This window comes from Monodelphis domestica, chromosome 7 (genome assembly GCF_027887165.1).
Source record: "Monodelphis domestica isolate mMonDom1 chromosome 7, mMonDom1.pri, whole genome shotgun sequence".
Taxonomy (NCBI): Eukaryota; Metazoa; Chordata; class Mammalia; order Didelphimorphia; family Didelphidae; genus Monodelphis; species Monodelphis domestica.
Genome location: NC_077233.1, coordinates 128,490,007 through 128,513,067, shown reverse-complemented (window position 1 = coordinate 128,513,067; position 23,061 = coordinate 128,490,007). Strand labels below are relative to the sequence as shown.

The 23,061-nt window shown below is 39.3% G+C and overlaps 1 protein-coding gene across 2 annotated transcripts in view; it reads left to right on the top strand.

The window, feature by feature from the left end:
* SLC1A1 (solute carrier family 1 member 1) overlaps positions 1 to 23,061 on the top strand; it is a 103,256-nt gene that overhangs the window by 64,731 nt on the left and 15,464 nt on the right. The window contains exons 3-9 of one of the 2 annotated variants that reach the window (XM_001364972.4): positions 6,526 to 6,618; positions 9,375 to 9,489; positions 10,339 to 10,381; positions 12,497 to 12,586; positions 13,970 to 14,154; positions 19,843 to 19,950; positions 22,711 to 22,833. In XM_001364972.4, coding sequence (XP_001365009.1) covers positions 6,526 to 6,618; positions 9,375 to 9,489; positions 10,339 to 10,381; positions 12,497 to 12,586; positions 13,970 to 14,154; positions 19,843 to 19,950; positions 22,711 to 22,833 — 757 coding nt within the window. The remainder of the gene's footprint in view (positions 1 to 6,525; positions 6,619 to 9,374; positions 9,490 to 10,338; positions 10,382 to 12,496; positions 12,587 to 13,969; positions 14,155 to 19,842; positions 19,951 to 22,710; positions 22,834 to 23,061) is intronic. The other variant, XM_056805457.1, reaches the window with a different exon arrangement.

Genomic DNA, 23,061 nt, shown 5'->3' with positions numbered 1-23,061 from the left:
GTTAAGTGACTTTCCCAGGGTCACACAGCTAGGAAGTGTACAAGGCCATCGAAAAGATGTCTTCCCCATTCCAGATCCAGTGATCTATCCATTGTGCCACCTATATGCCCAGTGACTACCTATTTGCCCCTAGATTACATGCTAGAGAAGATAGAAACACAAGAGACAGAATCATAAAGCTAGAGACCATTTAAGCCCAATAACAGAGATGAAAAGGATCTTAGAGAAAATGTGGTCTAATCTCTTATTTTCTGGTAATAGAACTGAGGGCCAGAAAGCTGACAAGACAAGAAAATATTGCTACTAACAAACAGAACTCTAATTTGAAATCAGTTTTTCTGATTCTACATCCAGGACTTTTTTTCCATTGCGCCATGTGGAATGACTTGTCCAAACCATTCCAATGAGAGCAGAGAATATCTCCCTTTTGCATTTTTATCTTGAGCTCACAGCGTAGTGTTCATAGCACTAGTCAGTATTTAATAAATTCTGTTTTCAGGCTGCTAGGTGGCTCATTGGATAGAGAGCCAGACCTGAAGATGGGAGGTTCTGGGTTCAAATTTGGCCTCAGACACTCGTATCAATATGACCCTGGGCAAGTCACTTAACCCCAATTGCCAAGCCTTTACCACTCTTCTGCCTTGGAACTAATACTTAATATCTATTCTAAGAAAGTTATAAAAATAAATAAATACTATTTTCTTTCATTCATTCAAGATGTCTTAATGACCTGAGTAGGACTAGAACCTAAATCTCCTGATTCCCTAGTTGGTTGTTCTTTTCAAAAATGTCTTGCATTAAATGAAGCTCATGAAAGAGGATAGGATTGATGATGTTGATTTGGAAGCAGGCTACATTTAAAATAATAATAATAATAATAATTAATCCTTTATTACCAGGGTGTATCTATCCATTATTCCAAAATCAATGGCCCCCAGAGGGCAAATACCAGAACCAAAAACCATGAATGCAGTCATTGATTTCAGGACTTAAGACCTTTGGGGCTGCAGCTCTGAGCAAGGGGAATATGGTTTAAAAAAATGTTTTGGAAAAACCAGTGGGTGGTAGCTGAAGTCTGAGAACTCTAGGAAGACCCATGTGCCTCCAGTTGTTTATTTTTAAATGTTGCTATTGTTTAGCACACAGCATCTGCTTCCTTTGTCACAGTCTTGTTCAAAGTTCAGGTTGTATGTGTCCGGCCAGCAGCCTGTCAGATCTGGCTCTGTCATATTCTACTAAGGAGGTTGCAAGTCAAGTGTACAGGTGCCTGAAGTAAAAAGGTTTCTAGATGTTCCCTAGTCTGATGCACATCCTTAGGCTTTGTTCTCCTCTGGCCCATCTTGTGTAGTGAATAGATTGTGATGCTTGGAGTCAGAATGATGGGTTTGAATTCCACCACTTACTGGTTCTGTGAACCAGAGAGAGTCACACAATCTCTCTGGGTTTCAGGTAGTTCCCTTAGACTTATATCCTATGATGGGGGGAGGGGGGGGTTGCACTAGGATTTCCCTTTCTGTTGTTCAGTCATTTTAGTCCTATCTAACTCTTCATGATTCCATTTGATGTTTTCTTGGCAAAGATAAAGATAATTGGAGTGGTTTGCCATTATCTTTTTTTCATTCATTTTACAGATGAGGAAACGGAGGCAAATAGGGTTAAGTGACTTACCCAGGGTCACACAGTGTCTGAGGCCAGATTCAAACTTAGGAAGATGAGGCTTCCTGACTCTGGACCTTAGACTGTATCCAATGTGCCACCTAGCTGCCCCAGAAATTCTCTACACTAACAAAATTACAGATTACTCAGGTATTCATTCTGGTCAAATTCCATGCTTCAGAACCATCCATATTTTTATAGACTAGACTTGGAATTACTGTGTGTCAGAATCCTTCCCTTCCTTCTAAAACCCACCCCCAAAACCTCCTCAGCCTTCAAGGTTCACCTCCAATGTCACCTCCTTCAGGAAGTCTTCCCTGAGTTGGCAGTATACTATTTTATCAATAACCCAAGACATGAAATTAAGAGACATGGGTTCATAGCCTTGCTAGCTGTGGCTTGAATAAGTTACTTAATGTTTCTAAGCCTAGTTTCTTCTTCTGTAAAATGGCGATGCTAGTATTTTTCCTTTCTTACCCACTTGGTAAAACTAAAAATGCTATGTGAATGAATGCCATTATTAGTTACTGTTACTGTCAGCCCAGCCAGAACTGCTCTGAGCCCTCCCAGGAATGGGCCACAGGAATGGAATGTCAATTCACCAAATATGTATTTGGTACCTACTTATAAGGACGCATATCAAATGTAAGGACACAAGATCCACTCCACCCCATTATGCCAATTGTAGGATAAGAGTCAGTCCAAAAGAATACTGAAATACCAAAGAAAGAAGAGCTGTCCACTCCAGCATAGGTTATATATAAATTTTTTAGGGTTCATTGGGTTCTTTAAGGGAATTTATTCATGAGACCAGTTGTTCTTGGTGAACTGAATAATGGTGGATCCCTACACCATTTTTTTAAACCCTTCCCTTCCATCTTAGAATCAATCTTGTGTATTGGATTCAAGGCAGAAGAGTGGTAAGGGCTAGACAATGGAAGTTAAGTGACTTGCAAATCTTCAGGAGCTATATAAATGATAGCTCTTCTATGTAAATGGACATACCCATATGGAGCACTTAGGTGCACAGTAGATAGAGTGCTGGACCTGGAGTCAGAAAGACTCTTATTCCTGAGTTCAAATCAGGCCTCAGACACTTAATAGGTGTGTGGTCCTGGGTAAGTCATGTTACCCTGTTTGCCTCAGTTTCCTTATCTGTAAAATGAGCTGGAGAAAGAAATGACAAACTGCCCCAGTATCTCTGCCAAGAAAACTCCAAATGAGGTCACAAAGAGTTGGACATGACTAATATAACTGAACAGCAGCGTGCACGTATATGTGGAGTAGAGGTAAGAGTTTTTTTTTTTTCATAAAAATAAATAGCACAATAATAGTAGACCTCCCCCAATCCCCCCCAAAAAAATGCAAGAAAAAAGAGCATTTATTCAACAGAATTCCAAAAGGCCTAGGCAGAGCCAATAATTAAGTATTTCTCATCTTAATTTCTTTATTTAATTCAATTAATTTTTTCTTTAGATTCAGTTTAACAATTTAAGCAATTGAACATTATCTTAGGTGCATGCAATAGATAGGATGGTGGGAGAATCAGAGGATTGTACCTCATGTACTTCTTAAGACCCTCACAAGATTTTCTTCCAGTAGTCCAGGATTTCAAATGTTCCCATTAGAACAAATTAAATCCATGTGCATGATTGTTTTCAGCATATGTTAATATTTCATAATTTGTCTTAATGATTTGGCAAGAGACCAATGCCTGCACTTCTGCTCTGGGCCATGGCTGGCAATAGAATGCTTTGATTCATCCTAATAGGATTTGAGGGTGGAAATGGCTTAAACAGTCGCTTCCTCAGAGCAGCAGACCAGGGTGGATTTACATTGCTGCCGGAGTTCAGTAAATGTCATGGAGTCATGTGCTTTGGAAATTAGCATGGGGTTTTCAGAAGAAGGATTCCATACCTCCTGTCCGGTCTCCATTTGTCAAGGACACAAACTTCAAACAAATTCTTTCCAAATAAAATAAATGTGAGATTGGTATGAAACAAACACATCCAGCCACATGTCTCATCAGAATTATTTAGCTCTCTGCAGCTGCAGTTAACTGCTATAGCTAATGGGCAATGAGTCAGTAGCATGAAAGAAAGACACCCCAATCCCCTCAGGGGCACCCCGAGAATCCTGAGGGGAGAAGTAACCAGCCTCACTCTGGGGAAGTGAGTCTAGAACCCATCACTACATTCAACAAGTAAGAACTAAGCTGCCAAAGTTCTTAATGCTTTTGGTGAAAAGGGAAAAGGCGCCATCTTAGCACATTACACATTTTGTCTCATTTGCAAATGGCAAAAAGAAAGAAATGCATAAAGAAAGCTACAGAATTCTATGTCCTAAATGCCTCATCATGTCAAGGGGTGGTCTTGAGTTTTTAAAGACTATGCCAAGAGCATGCAAATTCTAGCTGGTTCTATCAAGGCAGAAAGGCTTCAAGTCCAGATCTAATATCAGATCTTGTGCCTGTTGTCCAAGGACCAGCCTAGCTAAGTTTAGAAGTTCTGCCATCAGGTTGGCTATAAAGTGATGATTTGGGGGGGGGTGTTGAATGGAAGGCATAACAATATTAGGAGAGTATCTACTAAGTCCTTATAGGGGGAATAATCTGTGTAGTTTTTCACATTGGTGAAATCAGAGACCCTGGTGTTGATGGAAAGAGGAAGATATAAAACTTGGTTGCATCATCATTGATGAAGATAATTATTAAAGCATGTTGTTATTTAATCATTTTTGGTCAGGTCTGACTCTTAATGACCACCCTTGTGATTTTCTTGACAAAGATACTGCTATTTCTTTCCCCAGCTAATTTTACAAATGAAGAAATGGAGGCAAGCAAGGTGAAGTGACTTGTCCAGGGTCACACAATAAGTGTTTGAGGCCAGATTTGGACTCAGAAAGATGTCTTCCTGATTCCAGATCCTTCTTTTCTATCCACTGTGCCACCTACCTTGCCTCACGAAAGCATAGCTCTTTCTTTTTTGTTTGGTTCCTAATATCAATTGTAGAATAATTTGTGAATATGTATTTTAAATTCTTTTAAGAAAAGGTCTATAAATAGATCATAAAGTCAGATCGTATACTTGTTAATCTTTTTAAATTAAAATATTCAGTGTTTTTTCAGAAACAACATGAAACTTGAACATAAAAAGAATTTTACTTGCTAAGCAGCAGTTTATATTTAAATCAATTGCTTCCATTGTTTAAAACACAATCATTCTTTTTCCAGCCCCTTCTTCTAAATCCCCAGTGGATTTTTGTCCATTCATCCTCATTTCTTCAGATGATCCTAGTTTTGGTGAACTCCTTTTTATGTTTCTGCCCTTTTAATTTGCATTATTTCATAAAGGGCTTTCCAGATTTCTTCATATTCCCCAAAACTGTTCATATTAATTGCTTCATAGAGCAATTAACCAACACCAATTAATAAGGATTAAGCAATCACTATGTGCCAAGCATTGTGCGAGGCACAGAAAATCCTTGTGAGGCCCTTTATCCCAATTCCTTATAAGAATGTGACTCATTTTTGTTTTAAGAAAACTAGGTCCAGATGTTTAAGTCATTTCTATAAGGACTGTAGAGATTACTTAATCTGATACCTCCATTTGACAGATGAGGAAACAGACATGGCAAGAGTAGAGTGATTTATCCAAGACCATGCAATTAATATTCAAACTGACCTCCTCTGACTTTTGCACTTTCCATTACATGATGGTGCTGTGTCCTAATTCTGTTTTAAAGGGTTCTGAATCCCTAAAAGTATGGGGAGCAAATAGAGAAATTTGCTATGTGTCCTCTTGGTTTTTTGTCAATTTGTCTTATGCCCCCTGCAGAAACAAGTTCTTGTAGAAGGTGAGCACCCATTTGATCCCAACAAAGTATTTCCTCCTATCAAAGAAGAAAATATTGTCTATCCCCCCCCCCAACCTAGGGCAAGTGTTTTTGGCATTCTAGATTATTCTTTGAGGAGTAGAAATATATCATTTCATCAGTAATCATAAACCCCAGCTTCCACCTGCCACAGGTCTTCCAAACTACTGAGACTTCACCAAAGAGGAACTTCTCTGACTACAAAAATAATGATGATAGAAATAGCTAACTTTTACATTAAGTTACTATTTGCCAGACACTGGGCTAAATGTTTTTTTTTATAGTTATTATCTCAATGGGGACAGCTAAGGATTAAGAGCCAGGTCTAGACATGGGTAGTCCTCAGAAAATTTCTAGCAGTGTGATCCTGGGCAAGTCACTTAACTTCCATTGCCCAGCCCTTACTGCTCTTCCACCTTAGAACCAATACACAGTGTTGATTCTAAGACAGAAAGTTAGAATTTTAAAAAAATAATTATCTCAGCAACCCTGAGAGGTAGATGCTATTATCACCATTTTACAGATGAGGACACTGAGGCAAACAGAGGCTAAGTGGCACAGCCAGTAGGTGAGGGAGACTGGGTTTTCACTCAGGTCTTCCTGACTCCAAGCCTGGCCCTCCATCCACTGCAACACCTGAAAAGTCAACAAATATTTATTATGAGTATAGTTTTCAGTGGTTAGTAGTTTAAAGCTACACTAAGACTTTTGGGTCACCCAGTCTACAGGGTACATTAAAGCTCATCTCAGAGAAGGTACCAGCAGTGCTGGGGGTCTGCAAAGCCCCCCTACTCTGCAATTCTTTGAAGTCTTTTTGGCTGTTGTTGTTGTTGTTTTATTGTTGTCCATGGTATCATTACATCCCAATTCTTCACAATTGAACAAAGCCTCTTTCACTCTTAGCTCTTCGCAACTTGACAATTATATTAGCAGTGGGTGCTCAATAACAGGAAATTGAACTTCTAAAAATATAAAATCATTTTTAAATATTTCCAGGTGTTGCTGCTCTGGACTCCAATGTCTCTGGGAAAATCGGTTTACGGGCTGTTGTGTATTATTTCTGCACTACGGCCATTGCTGTCATTCTTGGTAAGCTTTTGGTCTTGTGTATCTTAACCACAGCGCGTAGTTTTATTGCTTTATGCAGTTATGACTTTGTAGCACTTTAAAAAGTAGTTGGGCTTATCTTTATTATCAAACATAAAACTCGGGACTGCATTTCCATGGGAAATCTTCTGGCTAGCCCTCTGATCCATAGACCTTCCCTGGGCAGGAACAAAAATAGGGGGCTTATTTTACTCCCTCTTAGCCAAATCAGGGAGGAGGAAGAAAAGCCAAGGGCTCGGGTAATCTGCTCCTGAATGCACAACTGGGGATAATCGTGAAATAACTTCAGAGGAAGGCACGTTAATACCTACTGTATAGGGACAGCAGTAAGAGCTGATAACTAATAAAGTGCTGCCAAGGAGGCATCCAGCTGGACCTGCTCTAATGAGAGGAATGTTTCAGAAGGGGGGCATTACTCCTCTTATGATTCAGTATTTCCGAGATCTGGGATTTCACCTCGTGGAAGGACTTTCTCCACCTGTGCAGACCCGAACCGACCCTCCACCTCAAAAGATAGTTCCATAAGTTGCTGTGGCCCAGTCCCAAGACAAGATTCTCCAAATTTAGCTGGATTTGGCTTTGGGAAGTGATGAAAGTTCATCACTTGGCCCGTCCTCAAAACCTTTCCACCTTGATAGACACCTTGAAGATTCCAAAGTCATCTTTATGACATGATTAGGAAGAGAAGGACTTACTCAAAGGGTCATAGATCTCTAGCTAAAAGAGACTTCAGAGACTGTCTAGTCCAAACCTCCCATTTTACAGAAGAGAAAAATTGAGGAACCAGGAAAGTAGCTTGCCAACTTTTCTTACAATTAATATTAGAGGTGGAAAGAATTGGGTCCTCTGATTCCTACCTTTTAAGAAAAAAAAAAAAACCCAAACCTTTACCCATCTTAGAATCAATACTGTTTACTGGTTCCAAGGCAGAAGAAGGATGAAGGCTAGGCAATTAGGAGTTAAGTGACTTGTCCAGGGTCACACAGCTAGAAAGTGTCTGAGGTCATATTTAATCCCAGGACCTCCTGCCTCTAGACTGGCTCCCAGTTCACTGACCCACCTGGCTTTCCTGATTCTTACCTTTTTAAGTCACAGACCCCTTTGGAAGTCTGATTAAACCTGTAAACCCATTCTCAGAGTAATGCTTTTTAAAATGCCTAATTCCTGTTAAGAAGTTAGTGAAAAGGAAGGTGGGTTTTTTCCCATCCAAGTTCATAGACCCTGTGAAATCAAGTCACAGACCCCTTGGGCTTCTGTAGTATCATGTACTACCTTCTTATCATTCCATCCTTACATTCAACTTTTAGAATCTCTGATTTACTTCAAATCTCAGCTCAAGTATCACTGTGTACATGAGACTTTTCCTCTCCTCTACCCTGCCCTAGCCACTAGTTACTCCCCCAACTAATTGTCATGTATTTAACATGTATTTATTTAATATATGTGTACATATATATCCCCTGATACCATATAACTTCATTGAGGGAAGAAATGGACTGTTTTCTTTATAGCCTTAGTGCCAGAATGCCTAGCACATAGTAGGTGCTTAATCCTTGATTGTCAGAGCTTCTAGAAGAACAGTATATGATATAAAAATGGAGACTTGAACTATAGTAGTTTAATATATTGAGTCCTAACCATTTATATTTTTATGTTTTTTGAACATAAAACATATGGCTATATAATATATATACATATATTCATACTGGTCTAAGCCATTAACCAAGAATATTGGCAATAGAGATGAATAAATATGGAAATTATGTGGATTTCCATTGTGAGGAGAGAGAAGGGGAATCAGCCCAGGGGACCAGGTGGAACATTATAGTAGACGTGCATAAATCTTTAAGACAGTCCTGTTTTAACGATAGATAAAAACCAATAGGTAATTGACACATTAAATTATATGCCAATAGTGCTTCTAAGTGTAGACATTTTTCTCAAGTTGTCCATCTTTTTCTCTTATGCAGATATATGTGTTTTTCCTTTCCATAGCCAAAATACTGTATCTTTTTTAGCCTCTCTAAAAGAAATTAGAACCAAAAGTGATGCCGAAGGTAAACTTAAACACATTCTGCAACTGAATATCTCAAAGGCAAGATTAATACAATCTGAATTAATGAGATTTCACATAGCACCTGATGGGCTTTTATTTTTCTTTCTGCTGCCAACATCATACGGTTCAAGCCACCTTCTTGAAAGAGCTTCCTGGAAAGGAAAATGATTCATGCTTCCACCTGCTAAATTTGCTTCATGGGCCAAGGAGGAGAAAAGGAATTGTCTCATCGGCAGGTGCTTCCAGAAGCATTTGGCAAATTCAAGCCAAATCACTCTAGTTTTTCTCAAAGATGGAATTAATGCCATCTGGTTACTCCTTTTAAAAAGAACTAAAAGTTTAGGCATCTACTGCTTTAGTAGGAGGAGTATAAGTTCTTGATACTAAAATCAAAAGCCCTGTCTTAACATAGTGGCTTGTCATTCCAGATCCCTGTTGATTATCTATGCCTAGATATATGCCCAGAGCCCTAGTTCTGGGAACATAGACTAACACATAGATGTCCTTTGAGATGCAGAGTTGCCCATTAAGATCCCTAATAGTTGTCTTGTCTAGAGTCCTACTTTAGGAAACAGAAACTAGCACATAAACACCACTTGAGACACAGAGTGATCCATTAGAAATCCAAACATCTTAAAAACATTATGATCCTGATATGGGACTTATCATTCATTGGTCATAGGTATCGTGCTGGTAGTGAGCATCAAACCTGGTGTGTCCCAAAAAGCTGATGAGTTTGACAGGACAGGAAGCACCCCTGAAGTCAGTACAGTGGATGCCATGTTAGACCTGATCAGGTAAGTGGTACCATGCTTCAAGAAAGAATGATGGAGAGATCAGTGTCATAATTTCATTTAGAAGTCAAACCAAAAACATCATGCCTCCTATTTAAAGTTTAACCTATTGCATTGAGAGCAATAGATAAGAGTCACTGTTAATTAATACATATTATTATATACTAATGGTGCTTCTTCTAAAGTGCATAAATTTCTCTTGTCATCCATCTTTTCTTTTCTGTAGGCATTTTTTCTTTCAGAAGGTCTAAGAAGGCCATATCTTTAGTTCTAAATGTATTTAAGATAACATCTAAACTGTATATATTTGAAATTTGGCAAGAAAAATACACTGTATAAACTTATAAATAACACCAATTAATCAATAAGCATTTATTAAATGCCCACTATATGCCAGGCATTTGTGTGAAGGACTGGGAATACAAATAAAAATAAGAAACAGTTCCTGATCTCAAAGATTTTACACTATCTCTAGAAATGTCCACGTACAAACAATAATACAACATGTACATATAATAAACCTGGTAGAATGTAAGCTTGTTGAAGACAGGGCCTGTTTAATTTTTGTCTTGGTATCTCCAGTGCCTGGAACATAGTAGGCATTTAATATATATTTGTTGGACTCTATTAAATGAAATAGAGAGATAAAATATTCATAAAAGAAACTAGGGAGAGATCAAAAGTGTGTCATGGGGTGGAGGGTAGGGGGCCCAATGTGGTCCAGGTATATACTATAATTTCTAAAATTTTAAAATGCTGATTAGATTATTTAATTAAATTTCACCACTTCAGTGGAGAGACACAAAATTCTTTTTTGCCATAACCTGGTACTGTGTTCCATGTCTCCAACAGGAATATGTTCCCTGAGAATCTCATCCAAGCCTGTTTTCAGCAGGTAATATCAATTACTAGTCTGGACTTTTGTTTCCTCCTCTCCCATCAATTAAATTTTATTTTATGCCGGTATAGTCGAAGAAATAGCCTTTCAAATCCCAGGCCAAACGGTGGCCATGGATAAACATCTTAGGATATTCTCAAATGTAGGGGAGCTCCTGTGCTTTGGATCTCTGTGGGTGGCAGCCCACAATTCCAGGAATGGAACTACTTTCTACCCTGTGAGTCACGCTGATAAGAAAACTAGATACAGTGCATAGCATGTACTATACCACTCACTCCTCCCTCCTCTTTCTCTCCCAGCAAATCTGGACATACACCTAGAATTCTTGGAGGACTGAGGTTTTATAACACTGAAGAGCTTTAGGCTTTCTTTTTTTTTTTTGGAGGAAAAAAATACAACAAAATAAAGAATAACAGAAAAACACACCACCTGTAAAATAGTTTAATATGTAAAAATCTATAATAATAATAATATGAAATACAGAAATACAATGAACAAGTTAGCTCGTCCTGTCCTCCTTTTCTTCCAGTATTGGAAAGTTACACATACTTAGCATTCCCAATGATTCAGTCTTAACAGTGTCTTACTCAGTGTAAGCACTCAGCTCACTCATTTAACAGAGCTGAGCTTTTCTTTGAGAAATAATTTGAACAGTCCATTCACCCCATATATTTCGAGCCTTGTTCTCTTGTTTATTTTTGCATTTATACAACTGGGCCCATCACATAGTGCTGCATTCGTTTGCATAGATTAAGTGAACAGAACATTCTATGTTCACCAATGAAATGGCTTCGTGCTGACCTCTAGAGCATGGAACCATGGCTCTTCAGCACAGCGATCATTTGTGAATTTACTCATGTGTGCCTCATTCAGTTACAGTAAAGCTTTATGCCTAATGTAATTGCTCCCTGGGTCCTTCTTCCACCTATGTGCAATGGGCCACAGACTGACCGAAACACAAGGTTTTTAAATGAAGGGTGACCAGGATAGTAAAGGAACTGGAAACCATAACAATAGGGGGAAGAGTGAGGGTAGTTTAGCCTGGAGAAAACGATTGGGGAGGAAGAAGAAGGGACATTTCCATGGCCAATGAGTATTTAGATTGTCCCAAGGAAGAGAGATAACTTGTTCTTCTTGGCCACTAAGAAAGCCACAAGTGGAATTTAGAAAGAGGCAGAAGGTGGGTTAATATTTACAAACAAAAAACCTTCCTAAAAACTAGAATTATTCAGAAGTAGAATGGGCTACCTTAGAGAGTATTGAGTTTCCTCTTCCCAAAAGCCTTCAGATGAAAGCTAGATGATCAGTCGTCAAGGATATTGCGTGGAGGCTCCTTGACCAGTGAGGTCATTTTCAGTGCTATAGTTCTTTGATTCTAAGAAGTCTGACTCTGAGAACAGAAATTCCATTGACCATAGAAAACTCACATAACTGTGTCATTTATTTATCTCCATTGACAATATACATAGACCATCATAGAAGTGTAAATCATATGACTATTTTTTTTCAGGTTTAAAAATTAGTTAACAAAAATGATTAGGGCTCAGTCTATTAAATAAAATATTAAAACTGGAATTTGAACCTCCATTTTTATATTGTACCATATATTTGTTCCTAATTTTGTCTTTGAAATTTTGGAAGGGAGAACATTTTTGAATGGCGATTGTGGGATTCTATGGTTTGATTTTGTTTTAGCCCTTTGGACTACCCCTTTTCTCCAGTTGTCAAAATATCTATTGGATAAATCTTTCAAACAATGAAAATCAGAATTGGCTTCAGAGAGTATCTCAGTTTTAATCCTTCTGTGTTTCCATACTTTCCAACCTGATTCTACCAGCTGTGCCTCAGCTTCTACCTTTGTAAAATGGAGATAGTTATAAATACCTTATATCTTTCATAGGCTTACTGTGAATGCTTTGTAAACCTTAAAAGACTGCAGAAATCTAAGCAGTTAGTATCATAATCACTTGTGGGCTCAGGCAGGTTTTCTGGATGGGTCTATCACTTGTTTGCTCAATGAGAGCTGCCATTTTTATTTATTCTTAAGGCCAGAATTTCATTTACTCTCATTAGCCAAGTTGCTTAAAATCTTTTTTTTTCTCCAATTCATAGTACAAAACCAAACGTGAGGAGTTGAAGGAAGCAGAAATGAACACCACAGGAGAAGCTGTAACAGCTGTCATGGTGACTGCCATTCCAAAAGTACTGTTCTTTTCATGTTTTATTGTCTTTTACCCGTAGAGAACCAACGAGAAACTGAGTAGGAGAGAGTAGGAGATAAGAATTTCTTTATTCATTATCACTCTTAATTTAAGGAGTCCTGAATTCCAGTGCTGGCTCCAACATTTAGTGTGACCCTGGGCAAGTCACTTACCCTGAGTCTCAGTTTCCTCTGCTATAAAACAGAGATAACCCTTACACATCCTATACAAACTCTACAACAAATTGGTGAGAAAGTACTTTATAAACTGTAAAACACTGAAGAAATGTGCATTATTAAAGTGAGCCATATCTTCCCAGTACCATAGCTACTCTATAACTCTGAAGTCGGGTACCCAGAAACTATTTCCTTTAGACATCCAGACTATTACAAGTGTACCTTACATAATGTCAGTTATAGATAATGCTGGATTTGGAAGAAGCTCTTCTGACCTCTTCTGTAAAATGAATGGGTTGGATTAGATGACTCCAAGTCTCCTACAACTCTAGAGTTGTAATTAATGCATCTTCTCCACCTTAATCATTTCCCAAGAATCCCTTAATGATAACTCCCATGTCTCCCTCTCTTACAATAAAAATAAAATCAAAGAAAACCAAATGGATAGGAAAGCATTTGATACAAGCACCACATCTGGCTGTGAATGTGACATTCCACATCTAGAGGCCACCATCATTCTACAAGATAATACAATCAAATAAGACATTTGTAAAAAGTTCTTAGCACAGTACTGGTCCATATTAGGCACTATATAAATGCTTATTCCTTTCCCTCCCTCATTCCCCCTAGCATTTAGATCTAATATCTCTCATTGCATTTAACTTGACTTCCATTCTCTTTTGGTGGTGTCTTCCATTATAGCACTGTCCATTATAACATACAGTCCCATGTCTTCTTGCTTCATGAAAATTTGGTTATATACTATAAATTTTAGAATTTTTTTTGCTTATGAATTTCAACAGTTGAACTTTTGTGACATAATTCAAGGCAACTAGGTGATCCTAGTATAGAGCTCTGGTCCTTGAGTCAAGGAGATATGAGTTCAAATCCTGCCTCAGACACTTATTGTGTGACCCTGAGCAAGTCATTTAACCTCTCTGTCTCAGTTTCATCATCTGTAGCAGAACAGCACTTGTCGGCCAAGGTTGTTATGAGGACCAAATTGAAATGAAGTATGATAGTGCTTTGGAAATCTTAAAATTCCATGTAAATGTTACTATTACTAATATCATACAAGCTGAATTGATAAGTGAGCTGATTCACATTGAAACTTTTCTTAAAGAAAGCAATATCATTTCATGTTAGATTTTATGCAAATCAGCTGTATTATTATCATCCACTGATATTTTCTTGGCTTTTCTCCATAGAACAAAACAAAAGATTACAAAATAGTGGGCATGTACTCAGATGGCATAAATGTCCTGGGCCTGATTGTCTTTTGCCTTGTGTTTGGAATCGTTATTGGAAAAATGGGAGAAAAGGGCCAAGTTCTGGTGGACTTCTTCAACGCACTCAATGATGCTACCATGCAAATTGTTCAGATCATTATGTGGTAAGAGGGCTCTGATTAATTTTCATCTGGCTTTTATTATTCTCTCCAGAAAACAATTTTGAAGGAAGAGATTTATATTCTCTTCAATAATAAAGCTTTCTACATACCTCTATACTCCAAGGACCAATGATACTAGCAACCAACTATCCCTTAATAGTATAAATTCCAACTCTTTCCATGTCTCCTTTAGTCCATGATTCCTTCATTTGAATTGGATAAAAAATTCCTGCCCCACCCTTGTGGTAATGAAACTTTGGCCAGTCCTCAAACATATTTTCCATTTCTGGGCCCCACATTTGAATCTTTTCTATGCTTTTTTTTTTTTGGTGCCCTACAAATATAGCCTTAAAACCAAGACTTGAGTCACCTCTATGCTGTGATGAAGCATTGGGGGAGGGCTTAAGCATAGGGAGGGACATGGGCAACCCAACCTTTTAACTTGGACTGTCCAAGTCAACATTTTACAACAAGACAACAGGAGTATAGAGTTACTCTTCTACTCTGTTTTAAGGTTCTGCCATGAAAACCTGGCATTTTATTTGGTGTCTCACTTCCGTAAGTAGAGCATGAAATTAGGATCAAAATTTGTGCATAAGGTAGAAATTTTTTAGGAAATGATTCCAAAAGGATCGTAGGGATGTGCATGGAGTGACCCCAGTCAGTCAGGAAAAAAACTATTCCAAAATGTTATTAACATGACTTACTCCAAAAGGACCACTTCTTCTCTGTATCTGCCATGTCATTCACCCCACCATTAAATCCCAGTATCCCAGAGTTGGAGTAGATCTCAGTGCCATTTAGCCCCAATCTCTTCCAACACATATCCAACCAGGGGTCATACAGCCTTATATTTAAAGCCTTCAATTAAAGGGTACCTTCTGACATCAGGAGAAGCCCATTCTCCTATTAGAATGTTTGGAAGAGTTATACAAACCAGCATCTGGAAAGTGACAGGGCCAATAATGTAGTTTTTTATATGGAAAAACCATTGAATTGTTCATCTGTAAGGGGAGAAATAATGGCTCTTTCTCAATTGGCAAAAATTAGGGTGCAAGAAGTGAGTGAAAATGGTTTAGCAAAGTGAGGCATGTATTTTAATTAATTACCAAGTGTAGTAGCCTTGCTCTGTCTTCTGGTGATAGTTGTAGAGGAAGGGGTAAATCCTTTTGTTTCAAAAAGTTCACATGTAGTGATTTTGGACAGTTTCCTTTCTGAGTTCTGTAGCCATAAGAAGTAGAGCCTTGCTCCATTCAAGGACCTAGAAGCTAGTGTGTGACTTTCAAACATTTTTGCTGGTAGGTAGAAGTTAGAAAGACTACTCCTCTTCCTGGGGTCTCAGGCTCCCAAAGGATGCAAGAGGAACCCTTGAGTTTTCACTTTTCATTCACAGAATCTATTGGTATCAGGCATTTGAGACTACTTTGGCTGTCAGCCTGATAGCAAATATCACATTCAACATAAATATAATTTGCAATAAACTTCCAAATCCTTTTCCAGTTGTCACCTGTTTTTCTCTATATTCCAAGGACCCATGATTCTAGCAACCAGATGAATACTCCTGATAAGAAGGGAAACTGGGCAAGGAAAGCAGAAAGGCAATAAACATTTTTTAAAGCACCTACTATATGCCAGGCATTTTACAAAATATTATCATTTGGACCTTACAGAAATTCTGGGAGATAGGTGCTGTGTTTAAAGAAAGGATCTGGCCTCCACTGAGGCAAAGTATCCTTGCTTACTAACAGTGAGCATCAGCTGTCTTGTATTCCTTTTTAGCCAGGTAATGCAACAACAGCTTTCCTGTCTTAATTAGCTAGATTGCTGTCTCAGCCCTCCACTTCCCTTCCTTTGCTCAATATTATCATTATCTTTCTTCCATTCAAAGACCTGCTGCTTCACTATACAGAACCTGAAATGTGAATTTAGTTACAGTCTTCAGTTACCTCATCTTTCAAATGAGATAGACTGGGCAAGATGATCTCTAAACTTCCTTCTAAGCCCTACTTCTGGGAGCATCTTACCAAGATCACACATTCTGTTAGTGCCCACAGTCCCTATTGGTGTGAAATCCATGTTCATGGTGATATAAGGGAAAAAATGTCAACAAAATTATTTCTAAGAAAGGACTGCCCAAAGCAAATGTGCTCCTCTGTATATGGACCTCCCAAGGGCATCCTTTCTCTGTACTGATGAAAATGAACTTGTGAATATTCAACTCTGATCCCTCCCACTCCCCCAAGATCAGGTAAAAGTAATATCTCTGGAGCATGTGCCCAGCATGCCTTCGCCCCATAGGTAGGTCGTCCAACAAGCATATTAAGTGCTTACTTTTGTAAATCTTGAAATTTCTCAGACTTATGAATGTTAAAAATTTCCCCATCGGGGAATTCTCCATTGGAACAAATTCCCTACTGGAAACATTCCCCATTTTGATGTGAGAACTCGCCAGGATCAGAAATGGGAGGACCTCTACTTCACCCGTACTTAAGACTGCTTTAGGGGAGAAAACTCCTTGCTAAACAATGAAAGTACTTGGACCCATGCTTATAATAAGGCAAGGAGTTCTTTGAGCCATGCCTGTTTTTAGAATTGATACAATGGGATGCTAGGTACCTATAAAGGTTGGGCAGGTTTTCTCTTGATGGGATTAGTCGACACAGCAATGTTTTCTCTGGTTCAGACTTACTGAGAGGATTAGTCGACTTAGCTGGAATTCAGATGGGCTGTCTTTTAGAAAACATCTACGGTGATTGGTAGATGGAAGAATTTAGGAGAGGTGACATAAGAAAAAACCCTCTATATAAGAAAAGGAATCTCTTGAGCAGAGATCCTTGGAGGCTTGGAGATAGATTCCTTGGATCCTTGGAGATAGATCCTTTTGGAGGAGGCCCTTTGAAGATCTCTTGAGAAGAAGTCCCTTGGGAGGCTGACTCTGGCTGGAACTCCCTCTGGGGAGACTCTGTTCCCCAGACATCCTTGCTTAAGACAAATCTTGTGGTGAGTGATAAAAAACTGACTGATTCTCTCTCTCTTAAGACTCAGGTCTAGGCCATGTTGGCTTAAGGCCCTTCATACTTATACCTTTTCTCTCTTTCTTTGATTACTCATTGTATTGTTAATTAAATTCTCTATAAAACCCAGTTGACTTGGGTATATTCATAATTGGGAATATATTCCCTGGTGACCACCTTATATTTGATTTAAAAACCAAGACATTATAGTGAAACATATTTTCTGCAGTCAAATTTACTCACCCACTCTTATATCTATCACATTTTATATCTTCCACCATTTTAACACACTACAGTTTACAACATCAACCATTTTAATTATAACACTATGCAGCAGACATAGTATTAAGCTCTAGAAATAAAAAGAAAGGCAAAATGGTCACTGTCTTCTGGGACATGACACTCTAATGGGGGATACTGCATGCAAATAATTGGGTTTGTTATTGTACAGTCATTTTCCAGTCACATCCAACTCTTCATGACCCCATTTGGGGTTTTCATGGCAAAGATACTAGAGTGGTTTGCCATTACCTTCTGTAAGTAATTACCTCATTTTACAAATGAGGAAACTGAGGCAAACAAGGTTAAGTAAATTAGTTAAGTTACTTTGGACCCAGTATTCTATCCACTGTATCACCTTGCTCCCCAAAGAACTGAGTATACATAAGATATATACAATATAAGTGGATCAATCACATTCCACTGTGCCCATATTTCTCTTACTTAGCCCCACATACATATCATCAGACTTTAAGTTCTCCAATGGCAGAGCCTCTAGCATTTTTTTCATCTATGTATCCCCAGTATCTAATACAACTTTGAACACATAATAAAGTTATATCAAATGTTTGTGGGCCATCATTCTATTTTAGATGCAGATAGGTATCACATTGACTAAATGTGCTTAGAGGCAGGAAGGCTTGAGTTCCGATCCAGTCTCAGATACTTACTAGCTCTATGACCCTGGGCTAATTACTTAACCTCTTCTGTCTGCTCAGTTTCCTCATCTGTAAAATGGGGATCTAGTATATGTCTCCCAAGGATGCTTTAAAAGACCAAATCATAATATTTTGTAAAGTAATTGGCAAATAGTAGGAGCTTTAAAAAATGCTTATTTCCTTCCTCCCTTCCTTGTCCAATTCCCCATGTCATCAAGAATATTCATCTGCAATGCAGAAGAAAAACATGCAATTTATCACTTGTTTATATGGGTATATGATTTGGGGGGTTTGGTTTTAAAATATTACTCTACAACAAAAATGAAGAATATGGAAATAGTTATCCAGTGATAGTACATGTATAAACCAGTAGAATTGCTTGTCAGTTCAGGAGGAGGGAAGGGACACAACATGAATCATGTAACCATGGAAAAATGATTTTGAAATAAAAATGTATATTCATCTTTGATGTACCTGGCTAGGTAGAGTCTATGAATGTGAAGGAGAACCAACTAACTATCCCATCCTAACTTCATTGGAAGAAATGATGTCAGAGGACCTGAACTCAAATTCTATCTCTTCTATTTAACTTACATAACCTTAAGCAAGTTAGTTCAGTCCTCTTTGGCCTCTGTTTGTTGTAAAGAGAAAGATTTGGACTGGGGGCTCATTAAGGACCCTTCCAGGTGCCAATTGATGAACGGGTGATCATGAGTCCTCTGCCCTCTGGGGTGAAAATCCTGGCTGGCTCGCCAACTGAAATAGGGGAGTGGTCTAGATGGTAGGTTTGTAGAAGTGAGATATCAAAGGTTGTTGGTTACTTGATACCCCACAGTGAGGAAAGGTCCTGCAAGCCTCTCACAGGCCCAGAATGCTTATCTGACTCTCAGATCAGATTTAAAAAACCATAAACCAAAGGGTTTATTTGTTAATCACTAGAGCTGGGTGGGAGAGAATTAGGAAATAGGAATCCCTAATCTAAGAAATTCTAACTAAACCTCCCCCCCTTTCTAAGGCCCCTGCAAAGTGGTGCCTTCATTTCTTCTGGATTCCTGGCTATCTAACTACCTGACCTGCCAATCCTCCAAGATGATGTTTGGTTAGATATTTATAGTTAGAATACTTAAGTTGAACCCTTTATGAGAGGGTTCAAATCCTCATTAGATTGGGCCCAAGATGGCTTCAAGGCCTTTTCCCCACAGACAGTTCACTGGCAGAAATCTTTGCAGCAGTTGGGAACTCTCTCTCAGGACACTAGAATACGAATAGATGATAGAATCGATGACAACGTATGTAGGATTTCTCCACCAGGACACTAGGATAGGTAGCTTTGACTCCACAGGGGAAAAGGAAACCCAAACCCCACTGGGCTCACACAGATGCAAGCAGCAACAAGTTGTACCTTCAGGCTCTCCCAGAGACAGGAAACCAAAGCCCCTGAGTTCTCTCTGTGTCCACTTTTTATAAAGTCCCCAGATTCCAGAATTGAGCCTATGGCTTCCATGGCATGCAGCAAGCTCCCTCTTTGCAAACTTTCCTCTCAGCTATCTGTTTACAAACTGCGTCATTCCTTTCCTCATTACAGTGGCAGGAAAGAGACTTTAGAAATCATCCAGTCCTCTCTCTGCCAACTAGCCTAACTCGAATATCTATTGTTCTACTGCAGAATGTGATCTTTTTTTTTTAAAGTTTCATCAGAAATTATTTCTTTTCTTCTTTCTGTGGGATTCACACTCTAGGTACATGCCACTGGGCATCTTGTTTCTGATTGCTGGGAAGATCATCGAAGTTGAAGACTGGGAAATATTTCGCAAACTGGGGTTGTACATGGCCACAGTTCTCAGTGGGTATGTCAGTCTTTGCATGGGGGAAGGGCAGAGCTGGGGTTGGGAAATATTGCCTCTGGGGTGCTTCTGGCAAGTGGTACTGTGGGAGGAGTTCTTAATCTGGAATTGGAGGACCTGTCTTGGATCTTACCACTGCTGTTTACTGCCTGTGTGATCGTTGGCAAGTCCAAATGGCATAGCAATAGAGATCACACTGGATTGAGAATCACAGGACCAGGGGCTTGGCTAGGTGGCTCAGTGGACAGAGAGCCATACCTGGAGATGCCTCAGATACTTCCTACCTATGTGACCCTAAGCAAGTCACTTAACTTGCATTGCCCACCCCCATACTGCTCATCTACCTTAGAACCAATGCATAGAACTGATTCCAAAGCAGAAGGTAAAGGTTAAAAAAAAATAGAATCACAGAGCCTGGGTTCAGGCATGACCTTGAGAAACTTGCTGGAAGTTACTTCACATTTCTTTTGGTCTCTCTTCATCTGTAAAATAAAGGCATGGAACCAGATGGCCCCAAAGATCTCTTCCAATTCTAAATCTACAACATGACACTATCTCTAGACCTCAGTTTCCTCACTTGTCAGATGAGAGACTTGGATTAGATGATTTCATAGAGCATATCCAGCTCTAGATTGTATGGATTTTTTAAATCAGTCTTTCTGGTTATTTATAGAGAGTCTTAAGATAAGATAAGCAGGTTCTGGATCTGCTCTTTAATTGCTATATTGGGAATGGATTACACTGTGCTAATTGCTGGCTTTTGGAAGAACGAATTGTACCAGACTATATTGCTCACGGCCTCCTGGTTGCTCAGAAATCATTCTCAGAGAACATCCTGTAGGATTTGGGGGATATTACATAGAAATACTCATCTCCCTCTGGCTCCGGGTATCTCTTGGCTATCTACATGTCTTCGAGGACCTAGTTCTGTTTCTGAGGGCTGTAATAGCCTTTGGGCCATGACACCTGCCATGCCAATAAGTCTACCTCGCATTCATTTTTTCTTTTTTTTTCTCTTTCTTTCACAATCTAGTCTTTATGATTGACAAAGTGTTATTCCCACAATAACCCACCGAGGTTAATACCTCCATTTTAAAGATGAGGTGATTAATCATGCTTAAATGATGGACCGGGGTGTATGGGGTGCTCAGGGAGGGGTATCTCTGGTATGGAGGGCTTGTCATGCCCTCCTAGGGCAGCTCTCCAGCCTCTGACCCCCACCTGACACCCAGCTCTCACTTGTGGCTCCCAGTAGCTGCTAGCATGTGGCAGTGGCCACACCCCAGGCAACGGCTTTGACAGGCCGGCCAAACCTTGTGAAGGTAGCCATCGGGTCGTCATCAACCCCTGGTGAGCCAGGGCTTTGCTCATCCAGCATGCGAAGACTGCTTCGGCTGAACAGGTAGAAGAAACCAACAAGAAGGTTCAACGGCTGAGATGGCGACACAGCAAAGCACTGTGGAGTGCTTAGAGCGTGTTGGAGCACAAAAGACAACACGGCCATCCAATGCAGCTGAGGAAGTCTCCAGGTGTAACGATTTTTCGTGCCACTGGACCCAGGCTTCCAACACCAAGAGAGTGGGACTGTCTCTGTGCATCGACTTTTCCACTTAAATCTTCATGCACAAGTGTCTTTGTGCACAAAAACACACAAAGACAATAGTCATCCTCGGTTACCAAGAGACTACTACCAAATGATGGACCCAAAAATCACACTGCAAGAGAAGCAGTAAGGTGTAGGGAAAGTAAAAATTAAACTTAAATCTCAATAATAAAAATATTTTAAGGGATTTATTAATGATCATTAGAAATCAAGGAATAAAGAAGATACAAAATAAAGACCACATGCCCATGGCTGTTCAGCCAGTTTAAATGCCTACCTTATCATCACCAAGCTCCGGACAGGAAAAAAAGAGGGGGGACCCTCCACATCCTGCCTAATATCCCCTGACTACAGGAAGTACCTAATGACAGGAAGTCAGGGGGCTCCCGGGAAATGTAGTTCTTTTTTAGAGTAACAGATTTTCAATTATACAGGGGGCTGGCCACAGATCCAAGAAGAACTGAGTTTGAGTTCCTCCTTTGGTACCTACAGGTGTGGGACAAGTCACTTAAACATTTCAGTACTCTAGGCAATTTCCAAGACTATAAATTGCAAATCAGTAGAGAGAAGTTCCTAACCCTAAATCTCTGTGAGTAAAATCATAGGTCCAATTCCAATCCCTATCCCTATACATCAAGGACCTGCCCAAGCCTCTGTATAAACTCTTAAGCCAGAACTCCTCTCTTTGGGGCACATACTTGAGCCACAAATTCCTTGAACCAAAAAAAGCTCATTTTCCCCCTATATATCTTTGCTCCAAACAAGTAAGACTCTGAGTGAAAGGCATCATTGTTTTTCAGTTGCATTCGGTTGTGTCTGACTCTTCACCACTGGGGGTTTTCTTGACAAAGAAACTGGAGAGGTTTGCCATTTCCTTCTCCAGCTCATTTTACAGATGAAGAAACTGAGGCAAACAGGGTAAAATGATTTGTGCAGGGCCACAAAGTAAGTGTCTGAGACTGGATTTGAACTCAGGAAAATGAGTCTTTCTAACCCCAAGCCCATCTATCTACTGTACCATCTCACAGTCCATTTAACCATGAACAAATCATATATACATATTCAAAACTTTTTAATGTTTTGATGGTTCTACTATCCCAGTAAAAGTGAGTACTCCTCCCACCAACATTATCTATAAAATTGTCTCTCTTTATTTGCAGGCTTGCCATACATTCCATTGTAATCCTCCCACTCATATACTTGTTAATTGTTCGAAAGAACCCTTTCCGGTTTGCACTGGGGATGGCACAGGCTCTACTCACAGCCCTCATGATCTCTTCCAGGTAAATGAAGATATTTTATTTTCTTGGTAACAAATGCATCCAAAGGGAGTCTGTGAATCTTATCTTTGTCTAGCTGTCCCTTCCTCCATTTTGTAATGGTAGACACAAAATGCAGTGGTTTTAGAGATGCCCTTCAGGTTGAGAAACAAGTAATATTCTTGGTATCTCTGTCTTGGAATATATTTCCTTTCTCACTAAATGTTTTTCCCCTTTCTTAGTATGAGACCA